This window comes from Cricetulus griseus, assembly GCF_003668045.3.
Source record: "Cricetulus griseus strain 17A/GY chromosome 1 unlocalized genomic scaffold, alternate assembly CriGri-PICRH-1.0 chr1_0, whole genome shotgun sequence".
In the NCBI taxonomy this organism is placed as follows: Eukaryota; Metazoa; Chordata; class Mammalia; order Rodentia; family Cricetidae; genus Cricetulus; species Cricetulus griseus.
In genome coordinates this window covers 93,753,524-93,776,130 of record NW_023276806.1, presented here as the reverse complement: position 1 = coordinate 93,776,130, position 22,607 = coordinate 93,753,524, and the positions used below count along the sequence as shown (strand labels likewise).

Sequence of the window (22,607 nt, the reverse complement as noted above, 5' to 3'; positions counted from 1 at the left end):
AACAGTATTCCAGGAGAGTCATGTATACACAGAAAACATGAGCAGTATTGACTTGTTTTAGTTGAGTCCATCCTATTTACACATTTAAAATATAAAACAAATTTCAATTTGTGAAGAAGCTGACTGTATTTAGCACCAGAAAGGAACTGTACTTTAGCTTCAAATCAAGACTTCAACATCCTGAACCAGAAGAGAAAGTCCATGAAATCCAGATGTACTATTGCAATTCCTGCATCTCCAACTGAACCAAGGAGCTACTTGATGCTTCGGACTACTCTCCTGCAGTGGTTTGTTTTCATTTCCTCCAACGCTTGCTCCAGCTGCTGAACCAAATGAAGCAGGGTAGCTGGGTCTGTCTGCAAAAAATGGGTACTGTGGTCGCCATTCTTGTTGAGGTTCAGCTTTACAGTCACTGCTGGTTTAATCTGTTGCCGGAGACTTCTGCTTGCAAGCTTGGAAACACAAAAAGAACACAATAACTATTTCATATTTATGCTGCATTGATAACTTTTAAAATTACACCACACCATATAAAAATATAATTTGAGATGAATCACAAATTTTGAAAAAAAAAAGTATACTTTAAAAACCTTTGGAAAGAAAAAACCTGAGACTGTAAATGAAACTTTATGGTATGAAAAGATTCCTTAAACAGGATCAAAAGGCACACATCCCAAGTTCAAAGTCAGACTGGTCAACAGAGTGAACTCCAGAACAGCTGGGCTACACAGAGAACATGCCCCCTGCCCCCCCCCAGGAAAACAAATAAACAAATACACTTCAATTAAAAGGTAAGAAAATAAAGAGGTAATAGTAAGACAAAAATGGCATATCATATAGAAAGGGGAAAGTGATTATGAAGGTCTAGATTCTTTATACTTCTAAATTTCCACTTTTATTCTGATCCATCCAAGGATATCTGTTGTGTGATGTCCTTCTTTAGTCTGTGAATATGTGTTGCTTTTATTGGTTGATAAATAAAGCTGCTTTGGCCTATGGCAGGACAGATTATAGCTAGGCAGGAATCCAAACAGAGATAGGAAGAAAAAGGAGGAGGAGTCAGGGAGACACCATGTAGCCACCAGAGAGGGACTGAGACTAGACAGAAAAAAATCTGTCTACAGATACCAAATTAATTTTTTTAAACAACTACTTCAATGTTACATGTTTATCAAAGAATCTACATGGGCTTCCTAGTGTCTGCTATGTTACATTTAAACTCTTACCAAATTTCTGTAACCCATTTTGACTACTTACAGCCTACAGATGAGTGTCACTTCAATGCTGCATATGTACACACCTAAAAATGAGCTAAATGAAAAATCATGTCATATCTTAGGATGATGGTTATATTTGGAAAGGAGGGAAGGAGCAATTACTGTTGGGATGTAAAGATGTCTCTGGGGTGCTAGTCATGGTCACATCCATTTTATGACTATGTGACTGTGGGATAATTTACTGAGTACAGTGACCTGTACTTTCCTTTGGGTGTGTTCTGTTTACAGAGAAATGACACTTTAAAAATACTAAGCATTGCCAAAAAAGCAAAACATAGTTTTTAAATCACCCCCCCCCCCACCTAAATTTGTTTCTTAAAAGTCTCTGGAAATTAGGGCCTTTGGGATGGTTCAATGGGTTAAGGCACCTGCTAGTATGCCTGACAACCTGAGTTCAATCCCTCAGCACAAACTTCCAAAAGCTATCCTTTGAGCTCAACACAAGTGCTGTGTTAAAACCTTTGCAAATTAAACTCAGTAAATTATATTAGAAATAAAAGGAAATAAGCAATTTGTGAAATGACCCAAAATGACCATTAGAATATACACATTTTTTTCAAACCAGAACTTGGTTAAGCTAGTAAATAACAGAGCATATAAATAATTCTTACAGTCTATGTCAGATTAAAGAAGAAAAAAAGGCCATACTTGTACATCTAGGCGCCATTCAAGACTATGGTAACTGGGAAGTCGAGGTGCCAACTCATTCAGAATAGTTCTGATCTCCTTTCTGTTGTCCAGGTAAAGCTGAAGCAGTAATTTATTCAGTTCTTCAGAGAATCCCAGAACAAAAACAGAGTCTTGGAAATCAAGTTCAGAAATCTAAAGATAAATTGAGTTCAACAGAACACTGGAGTTTATCTTTATCTAGTAAATGCTAAAACACTTCCAAACACAAAAGTACATTATATCCTATAATTCACTTCTGTCTGTAACATTCCCTACGGTTAAAGACAGTTATTGCCCAGCATTCCAAAATCCAAGTTACTAACATACAAAATAACCTTATTAAAATACAAAAAGAATTAAGACACCCAATTTTATTTACTATTTTCCCATTGAGCCAGATACTGACTGCTGATCCATAAAGAAATGCAATATTTCATTCTCCCCTATCCTAGGATACACATAATATGACACATGATACAGAATTAGAGACAATTACAATTTATACTAGCAAGAGGTAACCACATTAGAGAATGCCCTAACACTTACCCTTTAGGTATACCGCACAAATTCCATTATAGTTACTAATTTGTAACAGGTGCCTGTCTGAAAGAACTTAGTTAATACAATACAGTCCTCAGAAGCCTTACCATGAGCTTGGAGCTCTCAGTGAGGAGATATGTTAATCCTTCCACACCATGCTGGATAGTGTCACTGCTCACATTGAGTTTTCCTAAGGAAAAAGAAAGAAAGAAAGAAAGAAAGAAAGAAAGGAAGGAAGGAAGGAAGGAAGGAAGGAAGGAAGGAAGGAAGGAAGAAAGGAAGAAAGAAAGGTGAACAGATTATCCTTTTGTTTAAAAATAAGCAAGTTCAATTACCCTGTTCTCAAACAGTACAATGAAAGTGAGTTAAGCAGAGATTCCCGTTCCTTCTCAACCCACCCCACTAACAGACACCTTCAGTATTTCTTAACAACCAACCATAACAAAACACAGATCTGTGAACAAAGACACAAAGCCCCTTCAAGTCATGCAGAAGAGGAACTCAATAGGGATGTTCTTAATTACACTATCGTCCTCTTACAGCTTCAGTAAAAACAGCTTCCGGGCAGCAAATACTAAGTCAACACTTGAATGATGTTCTCGGCTAATCCAACAGTTCCACTTCTTGAGCGTGCAGTAATTACTAAGCACCATAGTGTTTCTGAAAGGAAAGTGGAACTATATTCATTTTAAATATGAGGGCACTTATTTCATGCAAGCTTTAAAATCTCAGTCACTTGCAGAGTTGGCGCCCTGATTGACAGCTATGCGGCTTTTTAATGGGCTGCAATGGGTACAAGACCCTAGGACTTGCAAAGGTCCCTGCTGGACTAAGTGAAAGAACGTATAGCACTTTCCACCTCAACAGGCAGATCCTATCTCCTCCCCTTCTTACTGGCGGCGCCTTCGTAGATCTTCGGGTTAGATCCGCGTCTGAGGAACTCCACCGCGATCCTCCCGAACTCGGCGACCACTGCAACGGAAGTGAGCAGGCCTTGAGCGCGGGTCTGTCCCGTGGGATGTCCCCGCCGCAAACACCCCGCATTCCCTTACCTGCGATGTCCACTTGCGGTAAGAACGCCAGGTGCTCCTTATGCTCCTCAGACAAGTCGAGCAGCATCTTAGCAGCCCTAACGACCTCGCCCTGCAGCGCTGGCCCCGCCCTCACCACTTCCTGACTCTGTGCAGGCAAAAAGAAACTCCGGCGCCGCTGCACTGCCTATGCTTTGGGTTCCGGTCTCTGGCGGTCCCACGAGCACTAAACAGCATATCTCACACCTAAGAGCAGAGCTCACACCATAGAAATGGAGAGGGCAGTAGGACGCCGGTAAGAGGAATTGAAGGCACGACTTTCTCATTCATAAATCATCCTGCAAACGTGTAATATGTGGGGCTGGAGAGATGGTTCAATGGCTAAGAACCCTTCTTGCTCTTACAGAGGACTCTGGTTCAGTTCCTCGTGTCTCACAGCAATCACTAACTCTAGTTGTGAGGGATCCAACACTCTCTTGTGAACTCCGTGAGCACCAGGCATATAGTTGTACACACACACACACACACACACACACACACACACACACACACACACACACACACACACACGCAAGACACTTATACACGCAAAATAAAAATTTCAAAAGTGCAATATGTGCTTACCCTGTGCACAGCTCTAGGCTCTATGGCATCAGCCTACTTGTGGGGCATAGGTTAGTAATATCAATAACCAACATTTGTTAATCGGCGTTGGGAATGTTTTTTTGCTGAACTCACATTTCGTAAGAAACTTGTTATGTATGCCCATTACTACTTTCATTAAATACAAGGAAACAATGATGTGAAGCAATGGAGACTTTTCATTTGCACACAATTTACGTATGTTGTTTATCAATTTAGTAGTTTCAATAGCTATGGTCTCTTTTTTTTTAAAAAATGAACAAGCCAAAGTCAGAAGACTATATGTCAAAGTTTGAAGGAGATTGTTAGAGGCCTCACCTGTCTTCTCTGAGCAACTCTTCTGCACACTGGACTGATGTTTAAAATTTGTAACATTTACTATAGAAGTTAATATAATTACAATGTATATATAACAATTATTATTATGACGTGTGTGGATATGACATATGTGAGTCCAGGTGTGTGAAGGTCAGAGGACAACCTTTTGCAATAGTGTATCTTATTCCATTGTGTATCACAAGATGGAACTCGGGTCATCAGGCTTGCCATCTCTCTGGCAACTTTTATTGTTTGACATGTTTTGGTGGCTTCTGAGGATTAAACCCAGGGCTTCCTTCATGCTAAATATTTACTCTACCACTAATTATACCTTCAGCCCTGTACAAAGCTTTATGCGTGGATCTAAATTATAATGAAGATGATAATAATGATGACAATAATAGATGTTTACACAATTCAGAGCAATGCCATTATTTTTTCTTTTGAGGATGTGTGAGAATTTGGTCACCTCTTTTGCTTTGGTTCATATATAAGAGACTATAGAATGACAATTGATAGTGACTCTCCAAATTTTTCTCCTACAGTAGGAGGAAAGAGGAGAGAGAAAGAAAGGAAAGGAGAGAAAGAAATGGGGGTGGGGGGAGAATTCATTACTATCTTTTTATCTAGGAGTCTAGGGATTTAATCCAGGACCTCTTAAATGCTCTTCTTCATCCTCAACTAGAGACAGCCTTTTGTATAATCTGCCATGCAGACAGAAGTGAGAATCAGTTTTTAGATCTTCTCTGTTTCTACCATATCCTTCACATTTAATTACAACTGTTTGCTTCATTGATGTCTCTTTGAGAGACATATGAGGAGGACCCATGCTCTTTGGTGATCAAATGTTAACTGGCAAAGTGCTGTTAAAACCATGATTACTATTAATTTTAAAAATTTTAAATGCTTGTAAAAAAGTCTTTTGGTGTTTGTTGTTCACTTATAAGCAGAAACGGCATGAAATGGGAAGTTTGACTTCCTAGCTGGCAGCTGCTAGTTTATCCCTTTGTGTTTTTATGCCTTGAACAAGAGGACTGCCAGTCAACAGCCAGATGTACTATCCTTGCACAATCACTGGCTTCTGTGCACACTCTACAGACACCTCGAGGGAACCACATGGTGAGCACAGGTGTTAGTGTTGGTTCTGAAAGTGCAGCCCTGACTAGGGTGGTTTTAAACACTTTGTGTAAGACTTTGTGTTACCACAGTCTTTGTGAACACTGTAACCATTTCTACTTAGGTCAGAAAGGGAGCACATCCTCTGGTGGCCCAGCCAAAGGACTGCTATGTTTGTACAAAAGCGAAGATGATGGGTCAACATACCTTCATTTACGTGTGAAGTTGGGCTGTGATTAGTGCAAACACCAGTTCTTTGGGTTTGGAAGCTGGCTGCTCAGTTGGTGAGCTGGCAGGGATTGATCCTCCTGCACTGCACCCCTTGATGCTGCAACTTCAGACCCAACAAAAGGTTTCCCTCCAATGGTGGTTTCTTGCCTACAGTGAAGCAGCAGCAATGGTAAAACCAACAAGATAACAACAATGAAAACAGCTGAGTAGCCAGCATGCCAAGCCACAGAAGTGACAGAGCAGTCTGATGCTTGACAGCTGAAAAGGCAGAGCTGAGAGGCAAGAATGGTAAAATGGCTGGTTTCCTTTCCTCCTTCCTTCTTTTAATGGCTGTTTCCTTAGCAACTGAAGAAGGATAAATGATTGTAAAGAACCAAACAAGGGCTGAGTGAGATGGTTTAGTAGGTAAAAGGTGCTTGCTACAAAGACTGAAGACCAGAGTTCAATTCCTGTGACCCACATGACCCCTATAAGTTGTTACCTGACTTCCCAAAGCACATCGTGACACATGTGTTTGCATATACATACACACTTCCCTCTCTCCCCAACTTTCTCTTCCTCCCTCTCTCCTAATGTAATAACAATTATTTTTTATTATAGACCTCGGTTGCTGGAAGAATTAATGAGTTCTAAGGAGCCAGTGGTCTTCCAGGAGCTGCAAAATTGGCAGTCACGAAAGGGTGGGGAATCAGACTCCTGGCACTTAGAGTCTTCAGTGCTGGCTACTGCCCAAGGCTAAGGAATCTTGATTTTCTAGGCCTGTAATCCTTGTAGCGCCAAGGATCCTGGTACTGCAGACCTACACAAGAGCTGTGGAAGTTGTAGGAGTAAGGATTCCACTACCCAGTGTTAAATTTCTGAGGCATTTTAGAGAGACAGGAGGCAGGAAAGAGACCAGTGTGACCTCAACAGAGGGAACTGTTTATTTCAGTGAGTGGCAGGCACAGTAAGGAAGTGGTGTCTTCAAAAAGAGGAAGGAGATTCTTGGGGTTTATATAGGAGGTTTGGGGAATGCAACTGCTGAGGCTACATACAAGCCTGTGGTTTCTCCCTCTTGGAATTGTTTAACCAGACAAGCCTGGTTTTATCTTTAGAAGCTGCTTTGCATAGCCTATCAGGATATAGGGCCATAGTGGAAAATTGAGGACTGGAGGGTTTTGTTTTGTGGGTTTTTTGTTTTTTTGAGATAGGGTTTCTCTGCATAGCCTTGGCTATCCTGGAACTTGCTCTGTAGAAAGACTGGCCTCTGCCTCCTGAGTGCTGGGATCAAAGGTGTGCTCCACCATGCCTGACAACAGACTGGAGTCTAAATATGGGGGCAGGGAATTTCAGTGAGCTTTAAGGGAGAAAAGCTCCTTAGTCAGAGTCTTGCAGAGTTTGTTTAAGGTTTAACCCAACATCTAAGGGTTGCCTAAGGATCACAACACTGGCAGGGCTAAGAGTCTTGCTGCCAGAGACCTACACAAGAGCTGTACCAATGGAGGATACCTGAAGCAAGTCTTTCTTTGTACCACCAGCCAGCTCCCAATAATGACACCCAGACTTCTTATTTATTTTGAAAGCTCAGCCTTAGCTTATGTTTGTCCCACTAGCTCTTATAACTTAAATTAACCCATTTATATTAATCTCCATCTTGCCCCATGGCTTTTTTACCTTTCTTTCATTCTGTATGTCCGACTCCCTCCATGTCTGCTACTGTCTGCTACTGGACCCAGCTGCTGTCAAGGGTTACAGACCTCACAAAGGCTAGCACTGGAACAACTGTTTCTTGCCCACCTGTGATTTCTGAGTAGGGCAAAAGGACTCTGGCCAGCTGCTTGGAAACACTTGAACTTGTTTTCTAGGCCTTGAAGCGAGTGTTAGGGAAACGTGTAAAATGAGAGCTCTTTTCTGTTGCCAGTGAAGTGTGAAATTGCAAAGGTACCCTAAGAACTCTTATACAATTTCTTATAATGATAATTTTGTACTCACCTTATCATCAAATAATTCTGTTCCTAGGTGTATACTTAAATGAAAACAGATATCCAGAAAACACTTGGATGATAGTGTCCATAAATGCTTTATACACAATATCTAAGAAATGGAGACAGTCTAAATCTCTATGTGTTTCAATAGATAATATGATACATCCATTCACAGAACCCTAACTACTCAGGAAGTAATTTTAAAAAACCCTAGTATTGGATGGAATGTGGCAGCTCATGCCCGAAATTCCTAGCACTTGGGAGGCTGAGGCAGGAGGATTGCCACAGGTTTTAGACTAACTTGAAGTACAAAATTAGTTCTAGGCCAGTCAAAACTACATATTACATTATGTCTCACAAAACCAAACTAAGCCCAAACAAAAAGGGCAATGTAAATTAGTCATAAAACATCAGAGCCCACATGAACAGTAGTGTTTCAATGTTTTTCAGTTATAAATTAATCAGAAAATATCAAAGCCCATGTGAACAGTAGTGTTCCAATGGTTTATTTGTTTGTTTGTTTTTGTTTTTTTTGAGACAGTGTTTCTCTGTATTGTTTTGGAGCCTGTCCTGGAACTCTGTAGACCAGGCTGGCTTTAAACTCACAGACCCGCCTGCCTCTGCCTCCTGAGTGCTGGGATTAAAGGTGTGCACCCGTGCTTTTCAAATCTTCTTCCTATAACTTGGTGTTAGCGCAGCACTGTCTTTTAATGGTTGAGATTTGTTCAGCAGCTTGAAGAAACTTCCTGGGGTAACAAAATTGTTCTACAAGTTTACTGGGGTACTGTTCACACAGACACAGGCTTGATGTCTTTGGATTTCATTGTATGTAAGCTTCACTTAAGTTTGGAAACACAACAGCAAGAAGTTAAAAATTATGTCTGAACCTAGGAGCTCTGGATAACTCTCCTTGTTACACAGAATTTTATTTAAAAGTTATCTTACTATTTCTTCATTTATATGACTTTTAAACTCCAGAGCACTAACACAAAACCAAAAGGGGAAAAAAGGTTTAAAAAATACAATAAAAATTATAGCTCCCATTCCAATAGCTTCCTTCGTTTCCCAACCCCACGGGCATCTTGTGGTGTCAGCTTTTGTTTGTTTGTTTTCTTGTGAGTTCTTTCTGAGACTCAGGTGGGCTTCTTAAAATTTAGCATCAGAACAGCACTGTTCTTTAAGGGTTTATGTGCCATTTGGACGTCTGTATCCCTGATGGTTAACCTTGGATATCCACTTGACTGGATCTGAAACTGACTAAGAGATAAGCCCCCCAAACTGTGAAGGGTTATCTAGACAAAGGCTAGCCCCTGAGAATGTGTGTGAGGGGTTATCTGGATAAAGGTGAGCCCCTGATGTGTGTGAGGGTTTTCTTGATTGAGTTATTTAAAAATGCAAAGATCCATCTCAAATGGCATCTTCTTTTTTTTCTTTTTCCAGACAGGGTTTCTCTGTGGCTTTGGAGGCTGTCTTGGAACTAGCTGTTGTAGACCAGGCTGGTCTCGAACTCACAGAGATTGCCTGCCTCTGCCTCCCGAGTGCTGGGACTAAAGGCACGCGCCACCAACACCTGGCTTCAAATGGCATCTTCTAATAGCAGCTGTTTTCACTGCTCTATTACTGTGAAGAGACACCATGACCAAAGCAACTCTTATGAAAGAAAACATTCAGTTGGGTTTTGGATTACAGTTTCAGAAGTTTAGTCCATTAATATCATGATGGGGAACATGGCAGCATGCAGACAGGTGCTGGAGTAGTAGCTGAGGGCTACCTCCTGATCCATAGGCAGAGAGAGACCGGGCCTGGCATAGGCTTTTGGAACTGCAAAACGTCACCAGTGAAAACACTTCCTCAAAAAACCCCTAAGAATTCCAATATATTCATTTTTATATTCTTATTCAAGCCTCCACATCAGCCATATGTAAGGAGGTCCCAGGAAAGGCTTTGCTTTTTGCCTGCTTGCCCTTGTGCTTCAATTTCCCCTGTTGTTATTGCTGCTGCTGCTGCTGCATTCCTTCCCTGATAGAAAAATCCATTTTCTTCTGGCTACTGATGTGAAGACCAGGAATCCTTTACACCTCCGGCATCAGGTTGGCATTGTGGAACCATCCAGCCTCCTGGATAGGGCAGGTACCAGTTTCTCCAGTGTGAAGGCAGCTGTTGTTGGACTATGCAAACAACATCATGTAAGCCAACCTACTGGATTGAGCAGGTACCAGTTTCTCCAGTGTGAAGGCAGCTGTTGTTGGACTATGCAAACAACATCATGTAAGCCAATCTAATGAACCCTTTTAATACATATTCATTTTATGGGTTATGCTCCTCTAGAGAACTTTTAATAATACAGTGTCCAAGAAAACTTGCTGTTAAATATTCAGCATCTGGTTGAAGTCATGTAGCATTAGAACTGTTTTAGATATATTGATGTTAGAATTGGAGATTCTATTTGACCATATCTCTGTCCGAACCAGGCTGCTGTGATTTTTCAAAGCACAGTTTCTGGAAGGTTTTCACACTTTGCTAGACCTCCTTGTACAGTCAGGTTAGAACACTCTTTTTGGCCAGGACTTTTGCTATTCCTAATTGCTGAAGCCATGGTTTCTCTTTAAAGGCACTACAAATAAAACAAAATAAAATATAAAGACATAATTCACAAGGAGGCCCAATCTTCCCTGTGCATTGCTGAATTATTGAGGGTGATGTCATTACTGTTTAGTTCACTTGTCACATAGGTCGGAGGGGAAATAGTAACAATAGCCTTTCTAAAGCCAATATCTTACAATGAGGAAGGAAGAATACTCTGCCTAGTTAGTGCTAGAAGTTTACAGCCCGCCACTAGAAACTGAAACTCATACAAGGTCATGGAGAATTTTCTGGGCCATAACATTTTCCCTGTCCTTTCTAGGCAACTCTGTGTAGCATATCCTCCCTCGTACACATCCTTCCTGACCCCAGTGGTATTCCTAAATTTAAAACCAAGTTTGTTTTTGATAGTCTTTAACTGAAATGCTACGAAACCAATTCTTCACTTCAGTTGCTCCATCTGTACTAAGAAAGACTTGTAGATTTTAATGCAGCTGTTGCTACTTTGTACAACGAGGTGTCATTCATTAAAGAAAGGTCTTATGTACTAGAGAGACAGCTCAGTAGTTAAAAACACTGACTACTTTTGCAGAGGAACCTGACTCAGTTCCCAGCCCCACGTGCTAACTCACAGCCACCTATAACTCCAATTCCAGAAGATCAGATGTCCCTTCTGGCCCCCACAGAGGAGTATTTCTCTCCTATTTACTTACAATTTAGCACATCGTTTGTAGCTTCCCTAAATGTGTTCCCTTCACAACACCTTTGCTCTCCTCTATACCTACAAAGCTAGAAACAAACCCCAGTTCCTTCTCTCTGTTCCAACACCATCACACACCATCACATAGCATCACACACCATCATATAGCATCACACACCATCACATGGCATCACACACCATCAGTGAGGGGGTTTATAGCCTATACCTCAGCAGCATTTCTTTATGTCTGGCAGTTCCCCTCTTCCCTAGCTGCTCCTCTTCACTGTCTGTACTGTCTCTTGTTTGTCACATTTCTTTCTTCTACTGGGGTCTTGCTTTTCACAGATCTCTACCAGATTTGTCTTTAAAAGCAAAGGCACGGGGCTGGAGAGATGGCTCAGAGGTTAAGAGCACTGTCTGCTCTTCCAGAGGTCCTGAGTTCAATTCCCAGCACCCATATGATGGCTCACAACCATCTGTAATGAGATCTGGTGCCCTCCTCTGGCCTCCAGGGTTAGGGTTAGGGTTAGACATAATAAATAAAATCTTTTTTTTTTTTAAAGCAAAGACATTTGTCTTTATTTAGGGAGGCTACAAAAGATGTGCTAAATTTTAAGTATATAAAAGAGAAATATTCCTACTGTGGGAGCCAGACAAGACATCTGATTCTCTAGAATTTGAGTTACTTGCTTACAAAAACCCCAGCTCTGTGGTCTCCCTGCTTCACTCCCTATGCTATGGGGAGCCAGTTCTCCACTTGGACAGAAATGTTTCTGCTTAATGTAGACATACCTTGCCAATTTCACCTCTAGCCATTCTTTCCCTGGGTCCTCTAAAATGAATTTTGCAGAATCCACTTTCCTCATTATTCGATTTCTTCCTTGCCCTTTCACAAAGCAATATAGTCAACTACGCTATTGATCACCTTGCCTAGATCCTTCCCTTAGTCATTCCTCTAGTCTGAAGTAGTCCTGTGGATTTTTTTTGTTTTGTTTTAAAATTTTATTTTATTTTACGTTTTTGAGTGTGGTAGTTTCAATGTTATCTTCCCCCCCCCCCAATCTCATAGGGAATGGCACTATTAGGAGGTAGGGCTTTGTTGGAATGAGTATGGGCTTATTGGAGGAAATGTGTCACTGTGGGGGGTGGGCTTTGAGGTTTCCTATGCTCAAGATACAGCCCAGTGCCTCAGTTGACTTCCTGTTGCCAGCAAGATGAGACACTCTCAATTCCAGCACCATATCTGCCTGCAAGCTGCCATGCTCCCCACCATGATGAAAATGGACTGAACCTCTGCAATTGTAAGCAATCCACCCCAATTAAATGTTTCCTTTATAAGACTTGCTATGATCATGGTCTCTCTCTCTCTTTTCCCCTGAGACAGGGTTTCTCTGTGGCTTTGGAGGCTGTCCTGGAACTAGCTGTTGTAGACCAGGCTGGTCTCGAACTCACAGAGATCTGCCTGCCTCTGCATCCCAAGTGCTGAGATTACAGGCGTGCTCCACCACCACCCTGCCATGGTCTCTTGACAGCAATAAAAACACCAGAGATAATGAGTTAATGAGTGTTTTACTTCTGTGTATGTATGAATACCAAGTGTATGCTTTCTGCCCTCAGAGGTCAGAAGAAGGCATTGGATTCCCTGGAACTATAGTTAGGGTTGGTTTTAACTGCTACATGGGTGCTGAGAATTGACCCTTTGTATCATCAGCAAGAACAGTAAGTTCTCTTAACTACTGAGCCAGGCCTTCCTTTAAGTTTTAAAATGCTGTGTCTATTAGGAGTGGTCCCCAGGTCCATGTCTACCAAATTTAACTTTTCTGTGTGTGTTGGGCTAACTTCTTGCTTTATCTCAGTGGTTATGTCTCTTTGAACCCTCTAACTCATGTGCACTGTCCATAAAATTAACTATTTTTTTTTCTTTTTGGTTTTTTTTCAAGACAGCGTTTCTCTGTATTGCTTTGGAACCTGTCCTGGGACTCGCTCTGTAGACCAGGCTGGCCTTGAACTCACAGAGATCCACCTGCCTCTGCCTTCTGAGTGCTGGGATTCTGAGGCGAGCACCACCAATGCCGGGCTATAAAATTAATTCTCAAACCTGGAAACAGTCATTCATACTTAATTAGCTCTTCTTCATAACCCACCTGACTTAATTTGAGGACCTTTCTTCTTCATTCTGATGCACACCCCCACTCCTCCCTGTTCAGAGTTTATTGTTATTCTTACCCTGGCATCTGAACTCTGGCTCTTCAGCATTCACTCACACATTGCATATTGTATACCAAGAACCGTTCTATGCACTGGAGACACAAAAACATGAACAAAACAATAAGGTATGCCTTTTAAAGCTGCAAACAAAACATAATAGAGAGCTCTGCTTGCTTCTGAAGCACAGAGCCTGTCAGTGTGAGCATGTGGGCTGCTGTCTGCTCTCTGTGTGCTCTAATACAGCCTTCTGGTCCAGTTTCCCACATCTGAATCATCACTAACCCTCACTTCGGGTCACATGAACCTCATTGGAATCTGTTGATAAGCAACAGGAAGGCTGGTTTTGCAACACTACAGACATCATTTGACCTGTGTGGATCCTACTCTGTCTTGTATGCCAAGGATCAAGATTCCAAGACCTCTGATCTCAGTCACTCTCAATTCTGCAAAAGCCACACATACTCACTAAGTTAACTCATATTAGCACATTTTCTGTGCTCACTGCAGAAATGTGATCTTTAATTCAACTCTAGAAGTTTCATTTTCATTAATCTAGAGTTCATTTAGTGACAGATGGTCCAACCAGTGCTTCTACAGGGCGCTAGGTGAGTAGTCTGGAGTCCTGGTTTGGGAGACTAGCCTTCCTAGAGCTGACCTGACCCAGGATGGACTGTGAGGTTCTTGTTCATCTTCTACCTGTAATCTTCTACCTGTAATAGCAACTCCGTGTTAGTGCATGCTGCTGTTGAGGAGGTGTCTGCTGCACATATGTGTGTGTGACTGGTTGACAGAGAGCTTCAGTGGTCATTTGGAGATAATTATTTGGAGCCTCCTAGTGTCTGGGTTGACTGGACAATTCAAAGGGACCCTAGTCAGTAGTTCTGTGACTGCCATGGAGTACGTGAACCAGACCAATAAGGGGCTACAGGGGCATGGGATGATAGGTCTCTATTCCTTACCATAGCACAGCAGCCCAGAAAGACTAAACAGATCCTGGAAAAGCTACGTGGAAAGTGGGCCGAAACAGATGGCTTGAAATTAAAGAGAAAAATATTGAGAAATGAGAACCAGAATGCAGTTTGCCTGAAGTAAGTTTCAAGGAAAGACAGCCAGGCAGGCCACCCTCCTGAGAGTCCCCTACTGCACTAACACCTTAATGAACAAAGTGGATTTTTTCCCCAGAAATTTCCTTGAATTGACTGTTTGACAGTTCTAATCTTTATGACATACAATTAATTGCAAAAACACCAGCATAACAGAGAAAACTGATCAGAAGTATTTACAAAAGCCAACCACAAACTTATCCTATTTCTCATTCATCCCTAGATACAGAGCAAGAGAAACAAATTGACCTCACAAAAGGACTTACACAAAAGTAGTCATGTATTTTAACTTAAAACAGCCTCTAAGTTAAAGACGACTCAGACTTCTACCAGTAAAAATGGATAAATATGCTGGGCAGTGGTGGTGCATGCCTTTAATCTAAGCACTTGGGAGGCAGAGGGGTGGATATCTGTGAGTTCTAGGCCAGCCTGGTCTTCAAAGAGAGTTCCCAGACAGCCTCCAAACCTATAGCAAAACCCTGTCTCAAAAAGCCAAAAAGAAAAAAATTACACAAGTGGAAACAAAATCTGCCTTGATGGTCACTAGATTGATCAACATAATGGTGTCTCTATGTTAGGGCATAGTTTAGTAAATGTATATATATATATATATATATATATATATATATATGCATATATATATATATATGCCTTTTAACTGTACTCTGCTAAAAGAGGATAGAGTCATAGGCATGAGTGACCACACTGAGATCTGCTGACTTTTTTTAGTTCTTAAATTTTTTAAAATTGATTTACGAAGTTGGATCTTTAATTTTGAATTTTACTGCCTAAATTACTCTCACCACTAGGTGGCAGCAAGTTAGGAGGAAAAAACAGCAATGCCAGTACAGAAAGGAAAGCTAACCTATGTAGCCTCGATGTAAATTTTTTTCTCATGATACTGAGCAAGAAAAAAATCAGTCACACATCTGTACTTCTCTAGCCTCGGCACCCAGCCATGCATCACATGTAAAGCAGACATAAATGATTTAGTGGAAATGTTCTGTTTTCAGTTATGGGTGTGAAGGTTCCCGAAAGCCCATCTGATAAACTCTGTGTCCTTCAACTGTGATAGTCCATCACCTTAAATATCAACGCCAAATCCTACCATTCTACCTAGGACAGATGTCCTCTCTCCTGTAAGTCTTGACCTGTAAGTCTCCTTAAGCCTTCATGGTTCAATTTGTTTTAATTTGTTCTTGTCGAGTCTACTTTCAAGGCTGTTCAACCTTCAAGGGCAGTTTTGATAACACCCTCCCATATTTTAAGTTTCTTTGTCCCATGTCCCTTTCTGAGAACTACAGGAGTAAAGGGTGACACATAGACTGGGCAATAGCACCAGTGGAGTCTTCCTTTAGGTCTGAGGCTGAGTTGAGACCCTTTAATTGTTATGGCTTTGTTTTCCGAGACAGGATCTTCCTATGCATGCCAGGCTTGAAACACCCCTGCCTCTGACTCCCAAGTGCTGGGATTAGAGGCAAGTGCCACTAGGCTCAGTGAGAAAGTCCTTGATGCTAATTAAGTAATGAAGTGTTAAAACAACTTGTGTTACTCAGTAGGAATTCATGAACGTTTCTCTGTCCTAGACCTGCCTCAGTCAATGTGCCTTTGCACGTTTAAAGAGAAAACATTACCTTGCCACCGCTAAGCAGTAGATGGCATTCTCCCTTGGAGTCCTCCCACTGTGCTCTGAGAAAGATGTGAAGAAGGACCTCAGCAAGCAGTCAGCTCCAGGTGCATTGCCCTGGAACACTGGGTGGGAATAATCTACTCTTGAAACTGGAGGGAGCGGGACCTGGGGGAGATAGACATTTTTTATGTGCTTTTCTTTTCTCCCAGCAGGCGCAGTTTTATTTCGCTGGTTTTCTTTTTGGTGGCTTTGTAGTTCTGAGGACATGTTTGGTACTAAGGATGGGAATGTGATTTGTTTTCTCGTGTCCCTTTGTGAAATTACTGAAGAATCCACATGTTTCCTGTTTGACTGTTGCTTGGAAAGTGGTGGTTTACTCCGAGTGCTTTGCCAGCTCTTGTCTCCAACCTTGTGCCAGCTCTTGGAAGTCATTTTTGGTTTAGTGAAACCATCCACCACCACAGTGTCTCCAACTTTTGCCCCAGAGACTCTTGCTCTGCCAAGCTGGCTTTTATGGCCCCTGTGATTCTGAGCTCTGACGATCCACTGCTTTATTTTAATATAAATCCTCATTGGGACTGAAAGTTTTAGAAAAGAAACTGTGGAGCACATTTTACTCAGTAGGTATAAGACACAGTCTTTATGCTGGTGTTTTGCTGCAATGGCCAGGGGAGTTTGCCCTGCTGCATTTTTACATTCCAGGCACAGGACATTGCAGTTGACAAAGGCCTTCAGAATTAACAGTTGGCCGGCCTCTGCAGCTGCGTGAATAGGGCAATTAGAGACATCTGTGTGAAGGGCTTCGTGGCACCAGGCTCGATAAGGGTGAACACCAACCGCCTCGTGGGGCTGCACGCCCTGCTTCAGAGTCCATTCAGTGAGTTCAGTGTGTCCATGAAAAGCAGCGATGTACAGGGCTACTCTTTTCTGGTACCTGAATGAGGGAAACAAGTTTGGCAGAAAGAGTTAGTAAGTCAACAAACAGACAAAAATATTCCTTATGATGCTCATTTAACTGTGAACATATTTTAGAGGGGTTGGGATATTGGTGCAGTGGGAAGTACTGCCAGGTGAACCTGTAACTCAGCACTGGGAGGACAGAGACAGAATTGCTAGGACCGGCTGCCCACTGGCCTGCTTCAGAGAGACACCTTGTCTCAAAAGAATATGGTGGAGTAATAGAACAGGACATTTGACATCCTCTTTGGCTTTCATGCATGAGCTCACACACATGTACATACACACGCCAGAATGTGCAACACACACACACACACACACACACACACACACACACACACACACACACACGCGCACACGCACACCAGTTTTGGTTTTTTGAAACGGGTCTCCTGTAGGGTCACATTGGTCGTGGACCCTCTAGGTAGCTAAGCCTGGCCTTGAACTCCTAATTCTGCCTTTACCTTCTTGAGTGCTAGCATTGCAGCATGTGCTACCACACCCAGCATGAGCTGTAGGTATTTTTTTTTTTTTTTGAGCTGTAGGTTTTAAGGTAGATCACACTTTGTACCTACCCCACCACTCCCAAATCGTTCTCAAAACTTGAAAGCTAAGTCAAAATTCAATCACATTTCTCTATGAAGAGGCCTCTGTCTACTATCTGCCTCATTCCTCATGGGTCATCCAGTTCCTTGAAGCTATTGTCTTGCACCGGGGTCTTTTCATATGGTTCTGGAATATCTGCTTCAGCACATTGATTTTTTCTTTCTCTTTATCACCTATCTGAATACAATCCTTTAGTTCTCAACTCATATTTATCTCTCTTGGTGTACTCTTCTCACTGTCCTCATGATATGTACTGTTGTTCTGTCTGCACTGTGCCCTGCCACAACCCCTTTCATACTGAATAATAGTAACAACAAAGTTTGCTTTATATCCTGCTTACTATGTGCCAAACATAATTACTATTATCAACTCATTTAACCCCCCAAACATTCTCTGAGATAGATATCCAAATGTAGTTAGCTAAATACTGAAGGAGCAGGGCTTCAAACCAAGGCAAAGGGGCCTTGGAGTTCATAGCCCCAGATATTTTGCAATTCTGCTTCTCCCGGAATTGCTTTTATTCCCTCTTCTGTTCTGTAAGTTTATAGAGCACAGTAACCATTATTTTTTACTGCTGGATTATTAGGATCTTGTGCAGTACACAGTAAGTAATCAATAACTACACACTGGTTAGGTAGAGAGGAATAAAAAGAGTATTTGAGTCTGATCGTGTACATCTTTGAAATCTCAGTTTCCTCACCTATAAAACAAAGTGAAGGGTGCCCTCCATGAAATTACTGTACGTATGAAGGAGATAAACAGTACAGTGCTTGGTCACAGGCAGTATGCTCACTAACAGTAGTAAAAGTAATGCAGGCAATTGTTCGGATTCAGAATATGACACAGGATTACAACTATCCCTAACAGAAACTGGTGGGGGAAAAAATGGGCTAGTTCATGGTTGTAAGAACTCTGCCTCCTGGCTTTCTTTTTATGGAGCCCTTGGAGCTCCCTGTAGTGTCTGCATTTGCTAAAACGTGTTTAATCACCCACAAGAGGGCACTGTTCTAAAACATCCTACCACTAACAGTTAATTCAACTTTGAGAAGCTGCTGACTGAAGTAACATAGTAAAATAACCACCAGCTTCTCCAAGCCAAGCACGTTTAACAGTCCTAGACACACATCACCCTTCCTGTAAGGCAAAAGAGTGAACTATTGTTCCAGCAAAAGGACAGCTTTTTATTCCAATCTCAGCAAACACATTCATTCAGGTAGAGTGAGATTCATGTCAGAGACAGGAGTGAGAGTCCAGCTTGGTACCCTGTTTGGGTTGTCCTGATAGTCACCGTATGTGAAGGTTGGATGGAGGTAATGACAGGCAGCCAAGTCAGTTCTTAATAAGGCAACTAAAGGAGAAGCCTGACTCATCATTTCTAAGCTTTAATACAGTCAAACATTTGAAATTGAATAACATCTTATGGTTTGGGGACTATGTCTGTTACTAAACCCTGGCATTTCAATGAAGAAACCAATCACAGTGATAACTCAGTGTAAGGTTCAAGGTTGAATGGAGGCTTAAACAGAGTGACTTAAATCGATCTAACATTTGCTTTAGTTCTCGTACTTGAGCACTGGTCCTTCTTTCGATAAGTATCGTTGGACTTTAGATTTTTGCCCAAGAAGACATCCCATGAGAAATTCCTTCCATCCATCCCAGACATCCAACCGAAGTGTTGTGCCTGTGGATCGAGAGAGACAGTTTATGGTCCAGTCTGTCACTGTGGCTCAGCAATACATTAAGCTTTAATGATAGATTTCTCCAAACATAGCGAGAGCATAGTGAAATGAAACCTTGGAATCAGGAGGCAGGGATGTATGCTACTCTTCCTTCAGGCCTTTATTGGCAGGGAAAGCCCTTTAACACTATGCAGTTTGGGGTGAACAGGTAAATCAAATAAATATGCACATCAGATATTTACTTATAATCAACCATAAAGAATTTGTTTTAGGAGCCAATGAAATGGCTCAGTAAGTAAAGGTGCTTGATGCCAAGCCTACCTACCTGGGTTTGACCCCAGGACCCACATGGTGGAAGGAAAGAACAGACTCCTACAAGTTATAATCTGACCTCCACTTGTGTCTTGGCATAAAATAAATAAATAAATGTTTAAAAAATATCTGGGACTGGAAAGGTGACTCAGGCAAAGAGTGCAAATTGCTCTTGCAGGAGATTTGGGTTTGGTTCCCAGCACCAATATGAAATGATTCACAACCACTTGCAATTCCAGATCCAGGTTCTGACACTCCTGGTTTCCTTATGCACTAACAATGACATGCCGTAACCACCCCCTCCCCCATAGACACAGACACACATACACACAAACACACACAGAGTCTATAATAAAAGTCTAAAATATTTTAGTATGTGTGTGGGCGGGGGGTGGGGGGGGTGGGGTGAGGGGTGGGAGGGGCTGGAGAGAAGGCTCAGCGGTTAAGAGTACTGGCTGCGCTTCCAGAGGTCCTGAGTTCAATTCCCAGCAACCACATGCTGTCTCATAACCATCTGTAATGAGTTCTGGTGTCCTTTTCTGGCATGCAGGTATACATGCAGGCAGAACTCTGTATACATAATAAATAAATCTTTTTAAACAGTTCTTTGGTACATGTATCATTTTATAATTTATAAAAGACTAAAGAAAAATTGCACACTAGTGAGATGAATATACCTTTTACTTTAACAGCAAGTATTAAATCTTGGGGCTAGAGAGATGGCTCAGCTGTTAAGAACAGTTTGGGCTCTTGAAAAGAACCTGGATTTGGTTCCCAGAACCCATATGGTAGCTCATAATTGCCTGTAACTCCAGCTTCAAGGGATCTGATACCCTCTTCTGGCCTCTGTGAACACACACACACACACACACACACACACACACACACACACACTTACACAGAAATAAAATTAAGTTGTGGTTTTTGTGAAAAGGTTTCTCTGTGTAGCCCTGGCTGTCATAGAACTTGCTCTGTAGACCAGGCTGGCCTTGGACTCATAGAGATCCACCTGCCTCCTGAGTGTTGGGATTAAAGGTGTGCACCACCGTGCCCAGCTGATAAATATTTTTAAGAAGAATTAAATATTTATTGAATATTTGATACAGATGCAGATCATCTTCAATATTTTTCCGAGTGAACTGATATTTTACTTTATAGCTGTCACTGCTGAGACCGTTGCTTCACATATCTATATAGCACAAATGCTGAGGATGTTTTTGTCATCTCAGAATCAATGGAAACCCTGTCCTTAATCTCAAGTCAAAATTCATCTAACTGGGTGGATGTACAGTTGCATGTGTATAGAGGCTAGAAGCCATTGTTGAAGGTCTTTCTTTTTTCTTTTCTTTCTTTCATATATATGCATATATATCATTTATATATATATATCTCATTTATATATATATATCATTTATATGTTATTTATTTTTTAAATTTTATGTGCATTGATGTTTTGCCTGCATGTATGTCTGTGTGAGGGTGTCAGATCTTGGAGTTACTGATAGTTGTGAGCTGCCATGTGGGTGCTGGGATTTGAACCCAGGTCTTCTGGAAGAGCAGTTAGTGCTCTTAACTGATGAACCATCTCTCCAAACCCCTCCCCCAGAGTCCTACTTTCTACCTTACTTTTAGAGACAGGGTCTCTTACTTGATCTAAACCTCAGCAATTCAACCAGACAAGCTGGCCAGCAAGCTCCATACAGCCTTCTGTCTGTGTCCACTAAAGCTGGGGATATAGGCATGTGCCATTCCACCTGGCTTCTATGTGGTGGTGGGGATCAAACCTGGGTTCTCCTGTTTGCATGGCAAGCACTTTGTCAACTGAGCCACATCCTCAACTCCCTAATTACACTGTTTTCTTTTTGAGGGAGGGGGGCAGTCACTCTCTCCTATGTAGCTCTAGCCAGCTTGGAACTTGCCACACAGACCAGGGTGGTCTCACATTTGTAGTGATCCTCCTCTTTGTGCCTCCTAAGTGCTAGGATTATAGGTATGTACCACCATGGTTGGTTATTTAACTATACTTTCCTCTGTTTCCAGGTAAATCCTTTGTTTGTAGTCTCTTACATTCAGCCTCTCCTTGGGATTAGCGTGTTCACAAGCCTGTAGCTTGAATTTTCCTCCAGGCCTGGAGGTTCAGCATGCCTTCCATTCCTCTCTTCTTAGACCATCCATAGTTCTGCATCTCATGTGCTCCAGCCCGAATTCTCCTGAATGACACCCTGTGATCCCATCGGCCCAAAATGTTATTTTCCACTCCCTTTGGAGAACGACTCAGAGTTCACCTTTAGGTAGCAGCAAGGATGAGCATGCTGCCAGGAATCCTCTGGTTAAAGCAAGGGGCTGGATACGTAGGGGAATGCTGGCTGTGCCTTAGGAGGGCAAAAAGCAGGCCAGAGTCACCCCCCCTCCATACTTCCTTTTGAGCCTTTCCTCCAATGCCCTGTGTCAGGAGATCTATCTAAATGGTTCCTGGGCTCTGGACTTTGTATCTGAAATCCTCTCTCTCACCCCTCTCCCCCATCTCATCCCTTCAAATGCTTATTTTAAAGGATTCTTTTCTTCAACATACTGAGTGATCCATTCAGAAACTTTGATTTTTTTTTTTCAAATCTGGGAAAGGTGGCCTTGGACCAAGTAATTTTTAAATTCTTTCCAGCCTTAAAAATGTCATAATCCAAGAAGTATGTGAGTGAAAGAACGCCCTACAGAAATCAGGCTAGTTTTGTTTGGATCTTTAATTAAAGAATCAGATTATCAGTTGCTTGAATACAAATTCGGTGTGAGCCCTGCACTCCAAGCTGGGTGAGCCTCCAGCAAGTACTCAGAGCTAGTGTAGCACTCTGGGGACAAATCCTACAACTTTGTTCTCTCTGATCAAAAATGGAGGCAATAACTGATATCAAAGTTTTCAGATCCTCAGCTCCAAACAACATGAAAGTAGATTGCTAAGCAAAATAAGAGTCTGGAGAAATATCAGTAAGTGTAGATTTAGTAGTGACAGAAAGCAAAGCTATTTAGCTCATGCATGCCTGCAGAGC

General features: G+C 41.8%; 2 protein-coding genes and 1 long non-coding RNA gene across 4 annotated transcripts in view; 1 reads left to right on the top strand and 2 right to left on the bottom strand.

The window, feature by feature from the left end:
* On the bottom strand, positions 1–3,685 carry Commd2 (COMM domain containing 2). The gene is made up of 5 exons (XM_027391645.2): positions 3,539–3,685; positions 3,381–3,458; positions 2,594–2,676; positions 1,926–2,099; positions 1–452 (listed from the first exon to the last, which is right to left on the bottom strand). Exons 1-5 carry the CDS (start codon positions 3,603–3,605, stop codon positions 255–257), a joined length of 600 nt encoding a protein of 199 aa, XP_027247446.1. The 5' UTR covers positions 3,606–3,685; the 3' UTR covers positions 1–254.
* Positions 3,579–16,348, top strand: LOC113830870. 2 transcript variants are annotated; one of them, XR_003480346.2, is made up of 4 exons: positions 3,579–3,812; positions 14,244–14,367; positions 15,969–16,116; positions 16,222–16,346. It is a non-coding gene; the product is annotated as an uncharacterized LOC113830870 (long non-coding RNA). The 2 variants fall into 2 exon arrangements; XR_004771979.1 differs by having other exon boundaries at positions 3,580–3,812; positions 16,225–16,348.
* Ankub1 (ankyrin repeat and ubiquitin domain containing 1) overlaps positions 10,327–22,607 on the bottom strand; it is a 27,182-nt gene continuing 14,901 nt past the window's right edge. The window contains exons 4-6 of the mRNA XM_027391643.2: positions 19,142–19,256; positions 16,017–16,946; positions 10,327–10,402 (exon numbers count right to left, since the gene is read on the bottom strand). Coding sequence (XP_027247444.2) covers positions 10,327–10,402; positions 16,017–16,946; positions 19,142–19,256 — 1,121 coding nt within the window. The remainder of the gene's footprint in view (positions 10,403–16,016; positions 16,947–19,141; positions 19,257–22,607) is intronic.

Excerpts from the sequence above, each read along its gene's own strand:
- Commd2 (XM_027391645.2), bottom strand. The coding sequence starts at position 3,605 with ATGCTGCTCGACTTGTCTGAGGAGCATAAGGAGCACCTGGCGTTCTTA. Across the intron at positions 2,677-3,380 it reads GATCTACGAAGGCGCCGCCA|GAAAACTCAATGTGAGCAGT; the intron begins GTAAGAAGGGGA and ends CTTTTTCCTTAG. Across the intron at positions 453-1,925 it reads AATGGCGCCTAGATGTACAA|CTTGCAAGCAGAAGTCTCCG; the intron begins GTATGGCCTTTT and ends TGTGTTTCCAAG.